Source organism: Orycteropus afer, unplaced genomic scaffold, assembly GCF_000298275.1.
Source record: "Orycteropus afer afer isolate SDZICR_OR568_19922 unplaced genomic scaffold, OryAfe1.0 scaffold00031, whole genome shotgun sequence".
NCBI lineage: Eukaryota > Metazoa > Chordata > Mammalia > Tubulidentata > Orycteropodidae > Orycteropus > Orycteropus afer.
The window spans coordinates 13,046,669-13,068,803 of NW_006921618.1; the positions used below are offsets into that span (position 1 = coordinate 13,046,669).

The 22,135-nt window shown below is 46.3% G+C and overlaps 1 protein-coding gene across 1 annotated transcript; it reads right to left on the reverse strand.

The window, feature by feature from the left end:
- Positions 1 to 7,909: 7,909 nt before the first annotated feature.
- Positions 7,910 to 20,272, reverse strand: TRIM63 (tripartite motif containing 63). The gene is made up of 8 exons (XM_007935758.2): positions 20,114 to 20,272; positions 19,022 to 19,194; positions 15,279 to 15,447; positions 14,383 to 14,478; positions 12,685 to 12,918; positions 11,752 to 11,774; positions 11,299 to 11,423; positions 7,910 to 8,043 (listed from the first exon to the last, which is right to left on the reverse strand). The coding sequence occupies exons 1-8, from the start codon at positions 20,270 to 20,272 to the stop codon at positions 7,910 to 7,912; spliced, it is 1,113 nt and encodes a 370-aa protein (XP_007933949.2).
- Between the last annotated feature and the right edge of the window lie 1,863 nt (positions 20,273 to 22,135).

Below are 22,135 nucleotides of genomic sequence, written 5' to 3' on the forward strand. Positions count from 1 at the left end.
GAGTTGACTGATGGGTGGAATTGCTAACCTTTCAATTAGCAGCTAAGCTTAACCACTGCGCCACCAAGGATCCTTCTTTATAAGTGGGGGTAGGGATGGAGAAACGGAATGAAAGCCCAGCTCTTTTGGTAATATGGGAAGAGAACACTGTGCATTTATTAAAACGACATATAACACAAACTTAGTAACCACCCCGAATGTCAGAGATAGGCACTGAAATACAGTACGTTATCCTTTTCTAGGCCTGTGAGTGCTACACAGCCCCCCCGCTACTTCAGAAAGAAGTGGTCAGATGTATCAATCTGCCTTCCTTCCCCTCTTTCTAACAATCGCCAGTCACACAATGACCAGGCATTATCATACAAAAGTTCCTTTACAAAAGCACCAAATTGGCATACATATACAAGTATATACAAAAAAAAAAAAAAAATCACTTTTAAAAAATATACAAAATATTCCATTTTGCACCAATATAGAAAAGTGTTCTGTGTGGTGGTTTCAAGCACATATCCAATTCTGGTTCAATGGCCGCTGGACCTGGCAGTGGGGTCCTACCCCTAGTCCCTGCTCTCTGAGTAGAGGGAAGACACACCTCCCCGTTGCCCCTCCAGGGGCCCCGCCCTTCCCACCCTGGGCCTGTCTGAGACAGCTGGGCCCATCCCCACCCTCCCCAGTCTGTCTGTGTTTAGAGGGTCTCTCATTCATCCAGCTCCTTACTGGTGTCCTGAAAGAAAAAGAAAAAGAGACACATGGTGAGACAGGGACTCGGTGGGGGACCCAGGACTCACTAGGCTACAGTGAGAAATAAAAGCATCTGTCTGGTTTCTTCCTTTTTTAAACAAAAATAGAATTCTGTTTCCAACACAGTATGGGTTGCATTTCCAGTATAAAACTCCAAAAGATGACTCTACATTCTTCAGCTGCACTGTATGCCGGGGAAAAGACCCCAGATGCAATAGGATTGTACAGAGACCCTTTTATTAAGTCTTAAACAGGACAAAGACAAAAACAAAGAAAACTATCTGGATGCTGTCAGCATGTACCCAGTACAGAGAACAAGGGAACCTGCTGAACCACAGTCATGATCATGACATGTGATAGGGAGCAAAGGAAATCATCACAGGATCTCAACTGGTAGAAGTCAGTTTATCACTGTCCTCGGTAGGACCACAGAAGCAGGGAAAGGGCCGTGATTGGGATACGTATACAATTGCAAGTTAAAAAGATTACAGGATTGGTTCTGAGGTTTTAATTACCTGGCTACGTGGTGGTTAGGGAATGACTCATGATCAGGCAAACCTGGGTCATAGTACCAGGACCCCAACCTTTACCTTAGATTAATATGCATCTGGATTGGTGACTTTTGGTAAATGCCCAGGCAGGTTCTCTAGTTCTTTGTCTGAGCATCTTTGTGCATAATCAACTTTCTACTACATTCTTCCTGAAGGCAAACTGCCCCTCCCTGGGCTTGCCCGAGACTTGTCTAAGAATAGCCACACTGCTAGTTGAATGATCAGCAAGCATTGGAGAAGGAATATAAAGAACTCAGATGGCATCTGAACCTATGTCCAGAGTCATAATTGAGTTAGGATTCCTGCTACAGACAACAGATTTCTGCAAACCAAGTGCTTTATAACTGAAGCTCTCATACAATTGGAATTTAGTTCCAGTTACTATGGTTTCCAGTACTCATCAGTTTGTCATACTGTGGTGGCTTGCTTGTTTCTGTGAGGACGGAAGCTATGCCACTGGTATTCCAAATGCCAGCAGGGTCACTCACAGTATACAGGATTCAGTGGAGCTTCTAGACTAAGACAGACTAGTAAGAAGGGTGTGGCCAGGTCCACTTCTGAAAAAATTGGCCACTGAAAACATTATGAACAGCAGGGGAAGATTGTCGGAAAAAGTGCTGGAAGATGAGCCCCTCAGGTTGGGGGAAGACTGGGGAAGAGCCGCGTCCTCAAAGTAGAGTCCACCTTGATGACATGGATGGAGTAAAGCTTTCCAGACCTTCATTTGCTGATGTGGCATGATTCGAAATGAGAAGAAACAGCTGTAAGTATCCATTAACAATCAGAATATAGAATGTAAGATGTAAGAACCTAGGAAAATTGGAAGTTGTAAAAAAAAAAAAAAAAGAAAAGAAAAGAAATGGAATCCATGACAATCGATAACCTAGGCATTAGTGAGCTGAAATGGACTGCTATTGGCCATTTTGAATTGAACAGTTATATGGTCTACTAACAAATTATGGATAACATTGAGAAGAATGGGAATTCCAGAACACTAAATGGTGCTCATGAGGAACCTGTACATAGATCAGGAGGCTCTCATTTGAACAGAACAAGGGGATACTGCATGGTTTAAGATCAGGAAGGGAGTGTGTCAGAGTTGTATCCTTCCCCATACTTAATCAATTTATATGCTGAGCAAATAATCTGAGAAACTGGACTATATGAAGATGAACTCGGCATCAGGATTGGAGGAAGACTCATTAACAGCCTGCGATATGCAGATGACACAACCTTACTTGCTGAAGGTGAAGATGACTTGAAGCACTTACTGATGAAGATTATAGACTATGCTCTGCAGTGTGGATTACACCTAAACATAAAGAAAATGAAAATCCTCACAATTGGACCAATAAGCAGCATCATGATAAGTGGAGAAAAGATTGAAGCTGTCAAAGATTTCATATTGCTTAGTTCCACAATCAACACCAATGGAAGCAGCAGTCAAGAAATCAGACATCGTATTGCACTAGGCAAATCTGCTGCAAAAGACTTCTTTCAAGTGCTGAAGACCAAAGATGTCTCTTTGAAGACTAAGGTGTGCCTACCCCCAAGCCATGGTGTTTTCAATCGCCTCACATGCATGGGAAAGCTGAACGATGAATAAGGAAGACTGAAGAAGAGTTGATGCTTTTGTGTTGTGGTATTGACAAAGAATACTGAAAGTACCATGGACTGCCAGAAGGACAAACAAATCTGTCCTGGAAGAAGTGCAGCCAGAATGCTCCTTGGAATTGAGGATAGCCAGATTTTGTCTGACCTACTTTGGTCATGTTGTCAGAAGGGACCATTCCCTGGAGAAGGATATCTTGCTTGGTAAAGTGGAGGGTCAATGAAAAAGGGGAAGGCCTTGAAAGAGATAGATTGATACAGTGGCTGCAACGCTGGGCTCAGGTATAACAAGAACAATGAGGCTGACACAGGACCAGGCAGTGTTTCATTCTGTTGTAAATAGGGTCACTAGGAGTTGGAGCCAACTGGACAGCACCTAACAACAACCTGCTGCAGCTGAGGGGAGAAAGGCCTATGGCAACAGCCAGGCCAATTAAAGGATATAATTGGTCCAAAGGCTAGGGTTTTTGGTTACACCCAGCCAGAGGCCCAAGGCCATATACATAGAATGGGAAGCTAATCAAGGTGAAGAGATGAAACTAGAATGTTTTAAAAGGATTATGTGTTTTGGATTATGTGTTTACATGAATGTGCTATGGATATTGAGGGAGCTCTGGTAGCGTAGTGTCCAAGGCACTTGACTGCTAATCAGAAGGTTGGCAGTTCAAACCCACCAGCCACTCCTCGGAAGGAAAATGAGGCAATCTACTTCCATAGTGATACTGCCTCAGAAACCCATGAAGGGGTCGCTATGAGTCGAGTCCGAATTGACGGCATATAACAACATGGATATTGAATGTTGTCTTACCTGGTTGTATGTTAGAAATGACTATTGGGTATGGATAACAGAGAGTGTGTAAGTCTGCCTTTAGCCAATACTTGATTGGATAAATTAAAAAGGGAAATAGAATTTGCCCAGAAGAAACATAGACTTTTGTTTCAAACCCTGTATGTAGAGTATAGAGAGCTTAGGTACAAAACCTGAGCACCACCCAGACCCTTCAAAGTCAGGAAATTTGCATTTGAAAAGACCCACCCAGAACTACTGAGAGAACAGAAGATGTACATTTGAAGACAGGACCTGCAGAAAAAGGTGGGGGAAAAAGAGTACTTGGTTTTTGAATTCCAAGAGGTTTGGCTTTGGGTGCATCAGGGAGGAAAGTCATGGACCATGAGAGAAGCCCCTTCCAGGACTGGAAGTTAAGGGGAGCCAGTGAGTAGCAGGCTTGTATGCTGCTTGCCCGTGACCACTTGGGTTCACTTCATGAGTGGAAGTGGAGAAGTGCAGCACTGAAGAAATGGGCTGAATTTGGTACTCCTCCCACAGAGGCTAGCAATGAAAGGAAGGGCTGGCTGGTCCAAAGTACAAGGGGTTGTGTGGACTCTTATAGGCACTGAACTAGTCCCTGAGGACGAGGGATGAGAGAGAGAGAGAAAGAGAGAGAGAGAGAGAGAAGGTGCTGGCTGGTCTGCATGAAGGGAGGAGTGTGACTCCCAAACTTGCAGCTGGTATCTAGTTGGGATGCCTAGGGCTGAGCTGACCAGAACCCAAACATATGAAGAAGATGCTTGATACTGAGCTGGTGTCAAGTTGTCGCAATTTGATGGCTTACTCTGGACTGGACTTTGCTTATTTATGAATGTGATGCTCAAAGTTCCAACCAGAACAGGAGAGTCATCAGACAAAAGAACATGCTTATGTTCTCAGAGTACTGGTTCGGATCCGTCTCATAGCGACCCTTCTTGAGTTTCCGAGGCAGTATCACTACAGAAGTAGGTTGCCCAACCTTCCTTCCAAGGAGTGGCTAGTGGGTTTGAACTGCCAGCCTTCTGGTTAACAGTCAAATGCCTTAGGCACTATGCCACCAGAACTCCCACTGGTTTGATAGGGATAGACAAATTAGAAATTGGTTATCTGAAATGGGGGGAGATAAAGGCATGAAGTGGCTGGCTTATATGCTTTCATGGGTGTGTTTATTCTTAAACTGTTGTGAAGGGGTTGTTAATTTTTGAAATATGAAAGGGACAAGGGCTAGAAAAGTTAGGGGGTGGCCTGCAGGGCAGTGAATTACTTGGTATGGCTTTTCTAGCCATAGTCTTTGGAACTCCACTGGGTGGAACCATGCAAATAAAGTGTGCAGAACTCTGATGTAGGGATTGGTTAGTTTTGTCACTCTACCAGGCTTAAAATGAGCCCTCCTAGAGGCAGAGAGGGAGTCTCACTGCCATCCTGAAAGAAGAACTAGAGGTGAAGTAGAGTGCATCCTTGGATCCGAGATCCCTGCACTGAACCTCCTTGGCAGAGATGCCCCAGCAGAGAGACGACTGGAGTAGAATCAAGAGGCATGAGACAGAACAATAGAGCAGCCGGCTTACCTGTCCCACGGAGCAAGAGAGCTGAGTGCCTTGTGGGTAGGAGGCTTGCTTACAGAGTGGGGTGCACCTAGGTGTACCTATCAGCAAAGCTAAAAGAGCTTTGTAACACTTGCCCAAGCAGGGCAGAGACTGGGCCAAAAGGCTAAGCACCAGGGAGGCGTGTCTGAAGGCACAGCAGAGAGAAGACTGTCCTGATCAAAGAATCATATCTGGAGCACGTTCCTGAATCTGAATTGTAGCCTGTTACTTCCCTAATAAACCCCATAATTGTGAGTATTGTCTGTGAGTTGCAATGAATTTAAACCCAGCAGAGAAGTAGTGAGTGCCGTGGGAGGGATGGCTGGTGTCAGAATTAGTAAAAAGGTTGGGAGGTGGCAGTATGTCTGGTCTCTTAGGACTAAGCTTTGGGCTGCTGATGGGGATTCTGTTTCCCCCTCATGAGACTGGAGGAGGTCAGAAGATGCCACTTCCAGTCCTTTTTGCACATTGCAAGAGTGAGGATTCCAGAACACTTAATTGTGTTCACGAGGAACTTGCACATAGGCCAGGAGGTTATCATTCAAACCGTACAAGGGGATACTGGACGGTTTAAAATCAAATCAGGAAGGGAGTGTGTCAGGATTGTATTCTTTTACCATACTTATTCAATCTGTATGTTGAGCAAATAATCCGAGAAGCTGGACTATATGAAGAAGAACGCGGCATCAGAATTGGAGAAAGACTCATTAACAACCTGTGATATTCAGATGACACAACCTTGCTTGCTGAAAGTGAAAAAGGCTTGAAGTACTTATTGATGAAGATCAAAGACTACAGTCTTCAGTATGGATTACATCTCAACATAAAGAAAACAAAAATCATCAAAACTGGACCAATGAGCAACATCATGATAAATGGAGAAAAGACTGAAGTTGTCAGGGATTTACTTGGATCCACAATCAACACCCATGGAAGCAGCAGTCAAGAAATCAAACGACAGGAGAGACCAGAGGCTAGCGTAGGCAAAAGCCCCCCTCTGTCTTTCCCTTGCAAGCCCCCCCTTTCTCCTCTCACTTTAATAAACTTTGGTCCATGTAGGAAAAAAAAAAAAAAAGAAATCAAATGACTTATTGCAATGGGCAAATTTTCTGCAAAAAACCTCTTTACAGTGTTAAAGAGCAAAGATGTAACTTTGAAGACTAAGGTGAGCCTGACCCAAGCCATGGTATTTTCAGTAGCCTCACATACACGTGAGAGTTAGACAACAAATAAGGAAGATCACAAAATTAATGCATTTGAATTGTGGTGTTGGTAAAGAATATTGAATGCACTACAGACTGCTAGAACCAACATATCTGCCTTGGAAGAAGTACAGCTAGAATGCCCCTTAGAAGCAAGAATGGCCATACTTAGTCTCTCATACTTTGGTCATGTTGTCAGGAGTGCTCTGTCCCTGGAGAAGGAGATCATGCTGGTAAAGTAGAGGGTCAGAGAAAAAGAAGACCCTCAATGGATTGACGCAGTGGTTGTGACAATGGATTGAAGCATAACAATTGTGAGGATGGTGCAGGACCAGGCAGTGTTTCATTCTGTTGTACATAGAGTTATTATGAGTTGGAACTGACTCAATGCCACCTCACAACAGCAACTATGGTTTGAAATCAGGACACATGTATTGAGTTCTTCCTAAGTACCAGACACTGTGTTTAATGATTTACAAGCACAATTTACTCCCCACAATAATGTTCTGAGGTCAATACTATGAGAACCCCATGCTCAGATGAGTAGCCCAAACCTCAGAGAAGTTATAAATATTTCAAGGTCACACCACTACTCTTTGGGGAGCTGTAATTCAGAATCCAGGTCCTTATCAGCTCTGCCAGTTTGGTAAACTCAGATACCTACTGGGGCCAGCAGATAACATGAAGGAGTGAAGCAGGCAGACTCGACAGTGGTGGGGGCTGGCAAACTGGCAAGCGTGGCTCCATGTCCAGGGGAAAACCCTGCGGTGCTCCAGCTGCCTGGGGCCAGGGGGAAGTACGAGCCCAGGAAGGGAAATGTAAGCCCTTCCCAAATGTTCACAAGAAGGTAAAAGTCCAGAATCTTAGTTGACATCTCCTTTTTTTTTTTTTTTTAATCTTCTACTTTTTAAATGGGAGCTCTGGTAGCGTAGTGCCTAAGGCACTTGACTGCTAACCAGAAGGCTGGCGGTTCAAACCCACCAGCCACTCCTCAGAAGGAAGGTTGGGCAATCTACTTCTGTAGTGATACCACCTAGGACCAAGGAGGGGTCACTATGAGTTGGGACCAACTTGAGGGCACATGACAACAACAACAACAACTTTTTAAATATTGGTAACCAATGTAATCTATTTTAAATGGGCTGGCAAAAATAACCAAACAAAACCTATCAATGGACCAAGCCTGGCTTATGAACTCACTGTCTGTTACCTCTGCTGTGCTGTGTTGCCTTTCAGTTAAGATCATTTAGATGGAAAATGGGAATCTTTTTGTTATGAATAGCTTGGGGTTTTTACCTAAGGGTAAAAGTAACTAGAATTTGCTCTGAAAATATTTAAAAATATATGTTGGTAACAGATTAAGCCCCATCCCCCAGTGCCTAACACAGTGCTTTGCACATGGTAGCTGTCTCATGTTGTTGAGTGAATGAGCAAATGAATGAATGACTGGGAGGAAAGGGGTTTCTTACCTTCTTCTTTCCCCTCTGTGGACTCTTCCTCATCCTCATCTTCTTCCTCTTCAATGACTTCTTCCTCCTCTTCATCTGTGTATGACAAAGACAAATGGTGTTAGGTTGGGATCAGTTCTCTAGAGGAGCTGCTCAAAGGGGAACCAGGAGATAGCACTCATCTAAACCCCTTTTCCTGACCACATGGAGTCAAATGGTCACTGAGAGGCAGCAGAGACCCTGGAAAGGTGAGACTTGCCAAACCCGAGTGACCTCAGCCTCATTCCCCTGTCAGCCTTCTCCCACCCACACTCCACCAAGGGATCGAGGCCCAGGCGCCTGTGTTCCAGGAGCTGCAGTTTCTTCTATCACTATCTGATGGTCTGTGATAAGCAGAGGGGACTTGGGGGAAGCACACTGTGTTCTTTTGTACATCTTTCAGACAGATAAGCGTCACTGGTCACTGGGGGCAACAGACAAGAACTCTGGTTTTCTGGGATCAAAGTCCTTGTCCTGAGGGAATTTGCTCAGCCTTTGACATTAGCTTGCTCAGCAACCCCTCTCCTGTTTTTCTCCTCATTCCTTAGCCTCAAGGAGTGGGCATGGGGTAGGAAGCATTCCTGTTGATTAGCTCCCTGAACCCAGCACCAAAGGGCCAATGACAGAGCTGTAACCTATATCCTCGCCTTCCTGTCCTGGGATGTCACCTTTAAGCTCCACTAACAGGGAACATGTCCCACACACCCTCCCCACGCCACTTCCTTAATCCTTTGGGACCTTGAGCAGATCGCCACAGAGTCAGAACACTTATCAAGAGTATGTGTGTGGCTTGAACACCTTAATGCCTCCAAAAATGACAGACAAAAGTCCTGCCAAGTGGCTGGGACATGTGCATAACCCAGGGGGGGTTGCTGTTATTAAATCGTCATCACAATTAGACTCAGCATTTGCTGAGTACTTATTGTGTGTCAGGAGTCCCTGGGTGGGGCAAACAGGTAATGCACTCAGCTACTAATCAGAAGATAAGTGGTTCAAGTCCACCCAGAGGCACTTTGGAGGAAAGGCCTGGTGATCTACCTCTGAAAAATCAGCCATTGAAAACCCCATGGAGCATAGTTCTACTCTGACATACACAGGGTCTCCATGGGCAGGAATGAGCTTGACAGTAACTGGCTAACTATGTGCCAAGACTAAGTGCCTGGGACATAGAAAATGCTCACTAAAGAGCAGTTGTTGGTATTCTCCTCATTTCACCTATGAGAAACCGAGGCTCAGAGGGATGACAAAAGACAGTGTAGGTCTTCACATTGTTACTGTGTTCACACAGCATGAGCCACTCTTGAATCTCTTAGCTTAGGGAAGATAAGAGTGGAGCAGACGATCTACAGCAATGGATATACTTGAGTCCATTGGCATCTCAGTTTTGGGTACAGTTTGTCCTTCTCCATGATTGGAGCATATCTGGGATTCTGAGAGCAGATCTGACCAGATATTGAAGTCTTGCAGGAAAGCTGGCACAGGAGGTGTCCTGAGGCCTTTTCCTTCTCATGCCAACCTGTTCATTCTCCCTTGTTCTTGCACACACTTCTCTCTTTCTCTGGGTTGGTTATGGGAGCATCATCTCCCAGACCAAAGCAACATTTAGTCAAATTGGATTTGCTTTCTATTTCTGGTGGTGTAGTGGTTAAAGCATTTGGCTGCTAACCAGAAGGTTGGTGGTTCAAACCTACCAGCCACTCTGTGGAAGGGAGATGAGACTGTCTGCTTCTGTAAAGATTTACAGCCTTGGAAATCCAATGGAGGTCACTATGAGTTGGAATCGACTTGACAACAGGAGGGTTTACAGGAGGGTTTTTTTTTCCCCTTCCTCTTTCTCTAAGGACCCCTGGTGGCACAGTGGTTAATGGCTTAGCTACTAACCAAAAGGTCTGTGGTTTGAACCGTCAGTTACTCCGCAGAGAAAGATGCGGCGGTCTGCTTCCGTAAAGATTTAAGCCTTGGTACAACATGAAAAATGTCATCAATGCCCCTGAGCTGTAAATGTGGAACGTGTTGTGTTGGTGAATGCCTTACTGTATATGTTATCACCACAATAAAAGTAAAAAAAAAAAAAAGATTACAGCCTTGGAAATCCTATAGGGGCAGTTCTACTCTGTCCTATTGGGTTGCTATAAGTAGGAATCGATTCAATAGCAACCAAAAACAAACCAAACGCACTGCCATGGAGTTGGATCTGACTCATAGCGACCCCTCCTTGGGTTTCCAGGGGGTATCTCTATGGAAGCAGATTGCCCAACCTTCCTTCCAAGGAGTGGCTGGTGGGTTTGAACCACCAGCCTTCTGGTTAGCAGTCAAATGCCTTAGGGACTATGCCATCAATAGCAACAGGTTTCTCTTTATTGCTAATTTAATTTTAACTGTGTGACTTGGAGAAAACTAGTAACATATTTGTGTTCTTGTCTGGTTTTGTCATTTTTGAAACGAGGAGAATCTTGTTGTATACCATTGAGTAGATTCCAACAAATAGTGACCCTATAGGACAGAGTAGAAGCACCCCATAGGGTTTTCTGGGTTGTAATCTCTATGGGGGAAGACTGCCAGGACTTTTCTCCCACAGAACAGCTTGGTAAGTTCAAACAACTGACCTTGGTTAGCCCCTAAGCACTTAACTGTTGTGCCACCACAGCTGCTTATGAGGGGAATATTCCTTATTCCATAGGGTGTTATGAGGATTAAGTGAAGAAATGTTTGTAAAGCACTTAGCCATGCTGGCCACAAGGTAAGTATATAATAAATGTTTACTCTTATTATCATTATGGGTACATTGTTACAATTATTATGATACTCCATAGAAGAGTGATTACAAACAGAAATGCATGCATAATATAGATAAATTAAGGTGTCAGATATTATAGATGATAGCATAAAAGCTGAAGCTAAGACTGAGTTCAGAGGATAACTAGTATTTGACATTTATTGTATAAAAACCCTTCAGCAACATTATTTTATTTGTTGCAATAGCAGCACAAGGTGGTCATCATTAGGAGATCCACTTTAACCTCATTTTTCAAGTTAGAAAATGAAGCTTAGAGAAGTAGAGGGACTTGCCAAAGGTCACACAAATAATAAGTGGCAGAGTGGGATTTGAACTCAAGTCTCTTTGACTCCAGACACCACCCAACATGCTTTTCTGCCATGGATTCATATGTAATGTATCAAGCAACAATTATGTGCCAGGCACTTGTTCTAGGCTCTGGACTCATCCAAAAGTTAACTCTATGAGTTTGCCTTGATGTCAGCTTCCAGGGGTCAAGCAGAGAAATGGACACATGGCACCATCACCTCCCTTACCTGTTGTGAAGTCAATGGCCCTCAGGGTGTTTTCTATGTGCTCTAAGTCCAGAGTAAAGTAGTCCATGTTCTCAAAACCCTGCTCTATCTTCCCTAGCTGGCAACCCTTGGAAGCTTCCACAATGCTGTGAGGAAGAGAGATAAGCAGGGTGAGATCTCTGGGGCTTGATGCAGGAAGGGGTGGCTTAGCTCTAGTTCACCCGAGTACATGTGCTTGTACTCACACCCAAGTCTTGCACCTAAAGGATCCACCTGGAGGGGTGGAGTACTTTCTCTCCAGTCATAACCATAATGGATGATCTAAGAGAGTAGGGGATACAAAAATCAGGAAAGCCAACCTGGGGTGAGACCTTCTCAACAGCCTAATATGAAGGAGGAGGCCCTCTGGAAAGAAATCAAAGACCCCCATGGGAGCCTAGGGCCTAGGGTCATAGCCTCTGGGGAGATACTGACCTTTTGATGAGTGGCTTGGCACTCTGTAGGGAGAGAGAGCAAAAGATTAGGACTGCAGAAGGGGTGTAGCCCCAGGAAATCAGCAAAATTGGTGACTGGGTGTTACATGTGGATACTTGGTGCCATTTCCTAGCCCAGTGGTGATCTGTCCCCCTCCCTGAGCTCAACTCCTCTGTCCATGGTTTGCACAGGTTTTGGTCATCACCCTAGGACCTTCTCATTGTCCTAACAGGAAGCCCCAAACCTTCTGAAGCCTGAAATCTCAAAAATGATGACCATGTCCCAATCACCTTTTTATACCCAACACCTAGTTCAGAACCTGGCTCCCAGTAGATGCTCAGAAAATTTTTACTGAAGTATGAAGTTTTATAGGGAGCTCTGGTAGCATAGTGCCTAAGGCACTTGACTGCTAACCAGAAGGCTGGAGGTTCAGACCCAACAGCCACTCCTTGGAAGGAAGGTTGGGCAATCTACTTCCGTAGTGATACTGCCTCGGAAACCCAAGGAGGGGTCGCTATGAGTCGAGTCCGGCTCAAGGGCACCTAATAACAACAACAATGAAGTTTTATAGTGGAGCCCCTTTCTGTCCCCCTCACAGTCAATAAGCTCTTCTAGAGCAGTTGTGGGTCTCACTCATTTTTATATCTCCACCTCAGTGTCCCACCTACAATTAATAGCCTTTTCCATGAACGCTGAATTTTGCAGCTTACAAAGCCATTTCACAAACAAAGCCATTTCACTGGATCTTCGTATAATCATTAAGAGAAAGATAGGGATGGTTCCACACCCATTTTACAGAAAAGGAAACTGAGGAGCAGAGAGATTGAAATGACTTATCCAAGGGCACATAGGTACTCCGTGGAGAAGCCAAGTCTCAAAATTTAAACAAAGCTTGAGCTGAAGTCACCCTGCCCAGATCCTGGTCCTGCTTACCAAGAGGAAGGTGGCCCCACCAGGCTCGTCCAGGGACTGGATGGCTGTCTCCACCAGCTTGGTGGACTTGTTGAGCTGCTCCCGGTACTGCTGGATGAGGGCCTCGATGAAGCTGAGTTTCTCTTCCTGCTCCCCCGTGATCCGCTGCAGCAGCTCACTCTTCTTCTCGTCCAGGATGGCATACAGGATGTCAAACTTCTGGCTCAGCTCTTCCTTCACCTGGTGACTGTTCTCCTGAAGACAGAAATCTTAGAGTCACCTCCTGTGGGGTTCTACTCCATACCCCCCAACACTTCCTTCCTGGGGTAGGTGTGCCCAGGAACAAAACTCTAAAGTCAGAAGAAAACTTACTACAGCCCCACTTTACAGAAGATGCAATAAAGGCTTAGCAAGAAGAAAGCACTTGCTGAGGTCTCACGGCTAATTAGTACACCAGTAACATTTGGAGGCTGCTGTCGTGGAGAAAGGCTACCCACTCCCACAAAAAAATAGAGACTCTAGGTTCAGATGGGTTGGCACACTCTGGGCCTCCCATGGACCCCAAGTCACATTCTTCCCTCCATTTTAGGACCAAGACTTGATTGAGGAAGTTATGTAGCATTTGGTCCTAGGAGAGGTACAAGTAGATCTTGCCCTAGTAGCCTCCTTATTGAGGATCCCTTCTCTCCAACACAGATGTTACATCTTAATTTTCCAATTTGAAAAGTGAGTACAATAATAGCACCTCATCAGACTTGGGACTCTAGCATCCTCCATCAGACTGGGATCCTCCCATAGGGAGAAAAATGTCCCCCTCCTCCCTTTGAACCTACCCTGTACACGAGCAAGCCTTTGTTCATCAGTGATGACTTCTTCCCCCATCTCATCTGCAGACCCTCACCCCAAGTGAAGATAAAAAATCATAGATGATTTTTCAGTAATGGAAACATTCTTTTCCACCCTCTACACTCTTGCTACTCAAAGTGTGGTCTGTGGACCAGTAACTTGGGCAAACCCCAGGAGCCAGTTACAAATGCAGAATCTCCTGCCTCATTCCACACCTACTGAGTCAGAATCTTCATTTGAACAATATTCAGGGTGATTTGAATGCACCTAAAAGTTTGAGGAGTGTTGATCTACAGCACACTAAACAACAGGGTTCCAAAAACTGTTAGTACTGAAAAATACTGGGAATTATTGGCAGGATATTTCCTGAGGTCAAAAACCAGATCTGTCTTGTTTACTACCCATCTCTAGCATCTTGGGCACCGCCTGACCCATAGATTTGCTCTAGAGGCATTTGTTGAGTGAGTGGATAAATGAATTTGTCCCTCCTCTGCCATCTTGGGAGCTCTGGTGGCATAGTGCCTAAGGCATTTGACTGCTAACCAGAAGGCTGGAAGTTCAAACCCACAAGCCATTCCTCAGAAAGAAGATTGGGCAATCTACTCCCATAGAGGTACCAAACTAAACCAAAACCCACAGCCATCAAGTCACCTTGAAAACCCAAGGAGAAGTTGCTATGAGTCAGATCTGACTGGACAGCAGTGAATTTTTCTTTCTTCTCTTTTTTTTTCTGCCATCCTAGATTGGCCACCCTAGACTCTAGACCCCAACCTCTAGCTACAACCCATGGCAGAAATTTCACGTCTCACCCCAGAGACTAGGGTACACTGGGAGGCTTCAAAGTACTAGGTAGGGCTCTTCTGTCCCCCTCACCTTGGTTATTCGACAAGAGTCCTCCAGCTGAGTGATGATGGTCTGCACACGGTCATTCCCCGCTACCAGCATAGAGATGCAGTTACTGAGTTCCATCTAGATGGGAAGGGTTAAGGGATCATTAAGGGGAGACAGATAGTCTCAGGGTCTTCCCTCTCTCTCAAGGCAGCCAAGTCGTACCCTCACTCCTCTCTCTGCTGAAAAGAGCCCCCAGTAGGGGTCTGGCCCCTCTTTCTGGGGTTCAGAGCAAGTTCATAACAGACAATATCTGAGAGATAGTACATCCATTATTTTACAGATGAGGCACAGAGAGAGAAAGTGAGCAGCCTAAAACATACAGCAGGGTTAGAGGGGGGACTTGTTTCTAGGAAAGAAAGAGATGAAGAAAACAAAGTTGGAAAGTTCTAGAAGAGAGAGACCAAGAGAAAGGTGAGCAGAAAGAAAAAGCACAGAAAGAGGAGACACAGCTTACTGCAGGGGCAGGACCATGGGACTTCCATAGACATAGGGGCCCAGGTGAGGGCTTTAAGCTGCTTCCTGCTGCATTGAGGTCTGTGAAAGGTGAGGAGCACAGGAAGGGCTATCTGGGGCCCAAAGCATGCTGGGATGGAGAAGCCATGGCCTGAGAGAGCCTGGTGGCCTGGCCCTGGGGTCTGGCCTCTCCCCTGTGGCGCCACCCAGGTTCTCTCAAATGGCTCTAAGTATAACCCATGAGCTCAGCCACCTCCCCCAGGAAGGCAAAGGCTGCTGTCCCTGTGGCCTGGGAAGTCCCTCCAGAGGACCTATTCCTGAAAGACCGGCTCAGCAGATCTACAAGGATCAAATCCTCATCCTAAATCACCAGCTGTGCCCGGCAGGCCCAGGCTGGGAGTAGAAAAACGGCTCAGGCTAAATACCTTTTGTCCCTGAAAGACATTCTGCAGTGGGGCCACCTCACAGGCCTTGTGCACTCCGAACACCTTGCACATGGAGCAGGTGGGCACCTCGCAGGTGAGGCAGTAGATGTTGATTTTTTCATCTTCGTGCTCCTTGCACATGAGGTGGCTGCCCTTCTGCAGGGGCCGGCTAAAGTGGAGAACAGTCACCAGTCATGGGGGAGCAGGAGCATCCGAGTTCCTGCCTCATTTCCCTGCTCCAGTCAGAACCAGCCACCCCAGATCGGTGGCCTGAGCCACTGGCACTCTCCAAACCTTTTCTTTTTACTCTCTGGGGACCCAGGACCAGGGAAGTCAATGACACCAAAGCTATCCCATATCCAAGAACTCAAGCCCCAGTTTGCCCAGTGCACAGGACATGGTCACAGAATTCCAGAGAGTCAGAGCTGGAGACTCATTTGAGAGAAGAGGAAATGGGGACCCAGAAAGGTGAACTGACTCGCCCAAGGTCGCCCAGCAAGTCAGGGCCGGGTAGGCTGGAGCACATTTGTGCTAATTATAGTCACCATAGCTTTTGGTTACTGTGGGTTGGGCTCTGAGCTAAACATTTTATACTCATGGCCTCATTTAATTCTATATTTAATCCACCAGAATGTAACCTCCATCAAGGCAGGGAAAGTTGCCATTTTCTTCACCCCTGAATCTACAGTGTACAGTAGCTGGCCCAGCACTGGTGATAATTAAATACAGGTAGAAAGAACAATGAATAGACATACCATGAGGGTACCCCAAGGCTCAGAAGAGGAAGCAGGCATCTGTCCTAAGTCACACAGCTAGAATATGGGTGACCCATGGCTGCTCTGGTAGCATAGTGCCTAAGGCACTTGACTGCTAACCAGAAGGCTGGTGGTTCAAACCCACCAGCCACTCCTCAGAAGGAAGATTGGGCAATCCACTTCTGTAGTGATACTGCCTCAGAAACCCAAGGAGGGGTCGCTGTGAGTCGGGTCCGAATTGATGGCACATAACAACAACAACATGGCTGTTTAACAGCCCAGCACAAGCCCCAACTTCTCATCCAGAGATTCTTCCCAAGGTTCAGAGTCTCTTCCTTCCTTTTTCCAAACACATTCCCAGAATGCCTTTCTCCCTTCATTTTGCTATTCACTTAGGGCCTCTGGTACGTTATTTATGCTTCTCTTGGGGTACTGGTTGCTTCCAACCCTAGATTCAGTTTTAGGGGGCCTAGATCTCACCTCCCTAGCAAGAATAGACACTCAGTTAGAGCCAACACCATGTCTTATTGCCCAGCCCCTAACACAACAGGTGCCTCTTAAGTATCAAATAGGTGACTTCCCCCATCAGTGCCAATGCCTCATCTCCAAACAACATTGCATGACTGGTCACACCCTAGACTTCTTGTCCCCTTGACTCATTGCATAAGCTCCTTTCCAGATTTGCTGTTTTGAATCTTTAGACCAGGGTCCTCCATGTTGAGAAGGGTCCCCCTTTGCTGCCTGTCTCTATGCTCTGGGAAGGGAGCACTGGGGTGGCAATGGGTGCTGAGGGAGGCACAGATCCTGTGGGTCTGCAGCCTCATACCCACCACCCTCCCAGATGCCCAAACTCCTGAGCCTAGGCTTTAGCATCTGGGTTCAGATCCAGATTGTTCTGCCACTAACGTTTTGTGACTTCAGACAAGTAGTTTTGCCTCCTCTGAGCCTTAGTTTCCCCCCAGGGCTACTATAATCATAGCGGGAGTTGTCTATAATGAGTGTGTAGTGCCTGGCATGAAGAAGATCCTCATAAAAGGTAGCTATCATTGTCATAAAGCTCCCTGGTAGCCCAGTGGTTAAGCACTCAGTCACTAACCAAAAGGTAGGCAGTTCAAACCCACCAGCTTCTTCATGGGAAAGAGATATGGCAGTCTGATTCTGTAAAGATTAACCAACCAACCAAACAAACAAACAAAACAAACTCACTGCCATTGAGTCAATTCTGACTCACAGCGACCCCCATTGGGTTTCCAAGGAGGTAAATCTTTACAGAAGTAGATTGTCCTATCTTCCTTCCACAGAGCAGCTGGTGGGTTTGAACTGACAGTCTTCTGGTTAGCAGTCAAATGCTTTGCAAACCCTCTGGGCAGTTCTACTCTGTGCCATAGAGGGTCACCATGAGTTGGAATTGACTCAATAGTGATGTGTTATTTGTTTGTTTGTATCATTGTCATTCACTTATCAGAAAGGTCTGGACAGTTTCAAACACACCATGATCTTCAAAACTCAACACTAGGAGGGTTAATATTCTGGTGTGATGTTAGTTTTATCATTATTGTGATGATCAGCCATACATTTGTATGGTTATCATGTTGAGCTCCATCACCACGAGAAGCAATCTAGCAAAGTGGTTAGGGAACATTCACTGCAGAGTCAATCAGACTGGGTTCCCTCTCAGCTTCATCACTTAGTTGCTGTGTGACCTTGCAAACCTCTGTCCCTCCCTGAGCCTTCATTTCCTCACCATAAAATGGGGATAAGAGTATCTTACAGCATTGTTATGATGATTAAATAGGATAATGCTTGAAAAATACTTAGGACAATGCCTACACACAAAACAAAAACCAAACTCACTGTCATCAAGTAGATGTCAACTCAGTAAAACTGCACCCCAGGGTTTCCAATGCTGTGAATCTTTATAGAAACAGACTGCCACATCTTTTTCCCATGGAATGGCTGGTGGGTTTGAATCACCAACCTTTCAGTTAGAAGTCAAGTGCTTAACCATTGGCTCCTAATGCCTACACATAAAAAACCCACTCATACTGATGCTATAGATGCTTAATAAATATTTGATGTTTTTAACATTTCCCATCAATATCCTATTTCACAGTCTCAATAACAGATCTTACTTTTCCCTCGTACAGACAATGCAAATGAAGGCCTGAAGGCCAGTGTCTTATCCAAGTGTGTTAGCAACACGGTCAAACTGCAAACGTGGTGCACCAGGCTGGGGCTCTTTCTCAGTAGGTTTGGTCTGTCACCCTCCCTTGAGCAGGGCACTGCTAGCAGACAGGTGCGTGGTAAAGGTTTTAGACCATAAAGGCTCAGGGGTCAGGCACCTGGAAGTCTTTTCAGGATGTCCTGATTGTAAAGCTCTCTCCAGTATGAAGCCTAACACTGCACAGCTTCTCCAACTTCCAAATTCTGACTCAGAGTGAGCTGCTACTTTATAAACAGGGAGACTTGGAGCTAGATCAATGGTCCCCACCCCCGGATCTTCTACTTCCCAGCTGTAAAACCTTGGGTCACTTTCCTTCTCTGAACCTCAGCTTCCTCTTCTGTGAAATGGGGATAATTGAAGTCATGGCTAATCCATAGAGTTGCTGGGAGTCACCAAGAAGAAGCACTTCAGTGCCTGTCACTGTACCTGCGGACCTATGGAGGGGAGCTGCTGCTGTCATTATAGAGAACCTGGCTGAATTTTCCCTGGGTGCTTTCTCTGCTTATCTGTGACTCTCTTCTCATCTTTCTCCTGATTTCTGTCTCAGCATCTCCCAGAAGGGCAGTCTGATGTCTAGCTCCTCCCCATTCACTGAGTGTTACTGAGAGTTAGGGTTGGACACGTGTTCCTCAGGCAGGAAGAAATGGCTCTCTGGACTGTGGAGACCAGGCTGGGGGAACGACTCCTGAGCAGACGGAGGAGGTGGATGAGGTAGGGCCTGGGAGAACTGGTGCAGAACGGCCGGGGAGGGAGGATGGGCTGACCTGGAGTACTCCTGCTTGTAGATGTCGATGATATTCTCCACCAGAAGGTTCCTCTGCAGGCCGTACACTCCGTGGCGGTCCATGATCACCTCGTGACGGCAGGAGGGGCAGCGGAAACGGCCTCCAGACATGGACACCGAGCCAACCCGATTGGTCCAGTAGGGATTTGCAGCCTGCAGGTGGCAAGGGCAGAGGTGGGGCCTAGGCTCCATTTCCAGCCCATTTCTAATCTAGTATCGTTCCCCATTCCTGCCCACCCCAACCGTTCTTGTCGAACCATATGACCTTGAGTTCCCCATTCTGAAATGAGAACCAGCCTGTTTCACACATAGAACACCTGAAGCAAAGCAATTGATAAGCATACAAAGTATACACCTGCTTTGGGAATCAGTGAGCCTCAGTTTAAGTCACATTTACCTGCTGAGTGACTTTGAGTAAATAACCTTAGCTCTCTAAGCCTCAGTATGCCCATTCATGAAATGGGCACTATAATTAGAGCTACCTCCTAGGGCTACTACTTTGAAGATAAAACAGTGAAGGCCTTTTGTAAAGTGCTCCTGGTGAAACTTGAGTTCTGCTTCCCAGCCAAGACCTCCACTCTTATTACTTTCTTAGGACGATGGAGCACTGCCCTCCCTCCATTTATAGGGGCCAGCCACGAAAGGCAAGATGCCTCTACTGCACTGTGCCTCCCCACCACCCTCCTCCCAACACTCTGGGCCCCCTGCCACTGCTGTGCTGGCTCCAGCCCCAGGGGTCTGGTTTCTCTCTCCTCTCTGCCTGCCTCCCCCACTTATCACTTGAGGCATTTGACTCTTGATTGGAGAGTCAACTGCTGTGCTCAGGACAGGGGTGGGGGAGCTGTGGGCCTGGTGGAGAGGAGAAACATGTGTCATGGAGGACTGGAGTGGCCAGAGAAGCCTCCCCAGTGTCCCTCAACTGAGTCCAGAGGCCTCCGTGTGGAGCTTGGTTTGAAGAGGACAGAGCCAGCCACCTTTTGGAAAGGTTCTGAGCTAGGGGAGAATGGGCTTTGTCACAGGGAAACTGAGTAGCCCCCTAGGGCCCCAGGACTAGGCCACACCCAGCACTGACCTGAAAGATGTCATTGGCACACTTCCGGCAGAGGTTGTGTTGGCACGGCAAAATGACCACTGGTTTAGTAAACATCTCCAGGCAGATGGGACAGATCAACTGCTTCTCCAAGTTCTCCATTGGGTTCCCATCCTGGATCAGGCTGGACTTATAATCCATATTGTCAGGAGATATGGGCCCACCTGGTTGCCTCCTTCACCTGCGTCCGGCTCTGGGAATTCCTGGGGCTACTGGCTTTATCACAAAACACCCCCTTGGAGCCTCTTTGCCTCTTTCTCCTGGCGCCGAATTCTGTCTTGGTCAGAGGCCCCTCTGATATTTATAGCTGGACCCCGGTCACATGAGCCCGGGAGGGGACCAGCTGAGCATTCCGATGCCAGGCGGGCTGGCGGGGCTTGAATTTCTTCCAGGCCTGGAAGGCTCACCCTCTCAAATCACACGTGGGGATGAGCAATTGCTGTTCCCCTGGGATGGGGGTCGTAAACAAGAACAGCCTGTTCAGAAGCAGGCTTGGGGGAGGACTGGGAACCCAGAGTTTTCTCCAGAAATTGATCTCCTCAACTCTAGGCTGATGAGGCAGGCCTGGGGCCCATCGAGTGAACCACAGGAATTAAGGGGTTAGTAGCCAATACTCCCACAAGGATAAGAGAGTGACCCTCTGACCTAAATCAAGTCCTTTTCCTCCTCTGGAGTCCTGGGCAGTTAGCCTCAAGATGTGGGGGTCAGGGAAACCCTCTTTCTGAGCCCATCCCTCTGCTTTGGACCTTAGCACAGCATTTTGCTGGAGACCTTGGAGACCCCACTCCATCACTTGATGGTGACCTCACCCTTCCATCAAATTTTCTTGAGGTTTCCATGGCCTCTCCATCCCTTGGCCACCAATTCCACTTTCATATTGAAAGGGTTCCCTGGAACTCATCCAGTCCTCTCAATTTATAGATTTTGAAACTGGAATCTGGAGAAAGGGGCTTGTCACTTCAGAAGGAAAAAAAAAAACTCACTGCTATGGAGTTGATGCCAACTTATAATGACCCCCATTGGGTTTCAAAGGCTGTAAGTCTTTACAGAAGTAGATTGCCTCATCTTCCTTCCGCAGAGCAGCTGGTAGGTTTGAACCACTTATCTCCTGGTTAGCAGCCAAATGCCTTAGGCACAATGCTACCAGAGCTCCTTAGAATTAGTAGGTGGCAAAGCCAGGAATCGTTTCATTCATCAACTTTTTTTAAAAATTTTTTATTGTGATTTGGGTGGAAGTTTACACAGCAAATTCATTTTCCATATAGCAGTTCATGCACATTTTGTTTCATGACATTGACTGTAATTCCTCACAGTGTAACAGGTCTCTTCCCACTTTCTCCCCACAGTTACCTCTTTTCTGTGTCCTTCTCTCCCATGCATCTCCCCCCACTCCAGCTGTCTCACTGTGTAAACACTGCCCTTCTGTTCTCCCATGACTGATCGTTCCAAGGAGTGTATCTACCTGATGTAAATGTTCACCCCATATGCCTGTCTATTGTTTGACTGGAAGCCACAGGAGTGAGTTCAGTTCCAGAACTGAAGGGTAACTAGGGGCCATACTGTCAGGGGTCTCACCAGGCTCTATCAGACTAGCAAACCTGGACTTTTTTGTTTTGTTTTGTTCCACATTGTTCTCCCACTCTACCCAGGATTCATCAACTATTTTTATGGCTATACATTAGGCACCAAGATGACAGGTAGATGAGTAATCCCTTTCCCTGCCCTGGATGCTCACTGTCCAGGAAAGGAGACAGAAATAACTATCATACAATGCCAAAAATTTCCTACCTCGATTTGTAGACATTATCTAGATGCTGCCCTCTCCATACATTTCAGGTTTTCTCCCTGTCCTTCTGGACATCTTCTTCCATGTTGGAGGTTGCTGTTGTTATTAGTTGCCATCAAGTTGGCTCCAACTCATGGTGGCCTTATGTATGTTGTTGTTGTTGTTATATGCCGTCGAGTTGGACCCGACTCATAGCAACCCCTCCTTGGGTTTCCAAG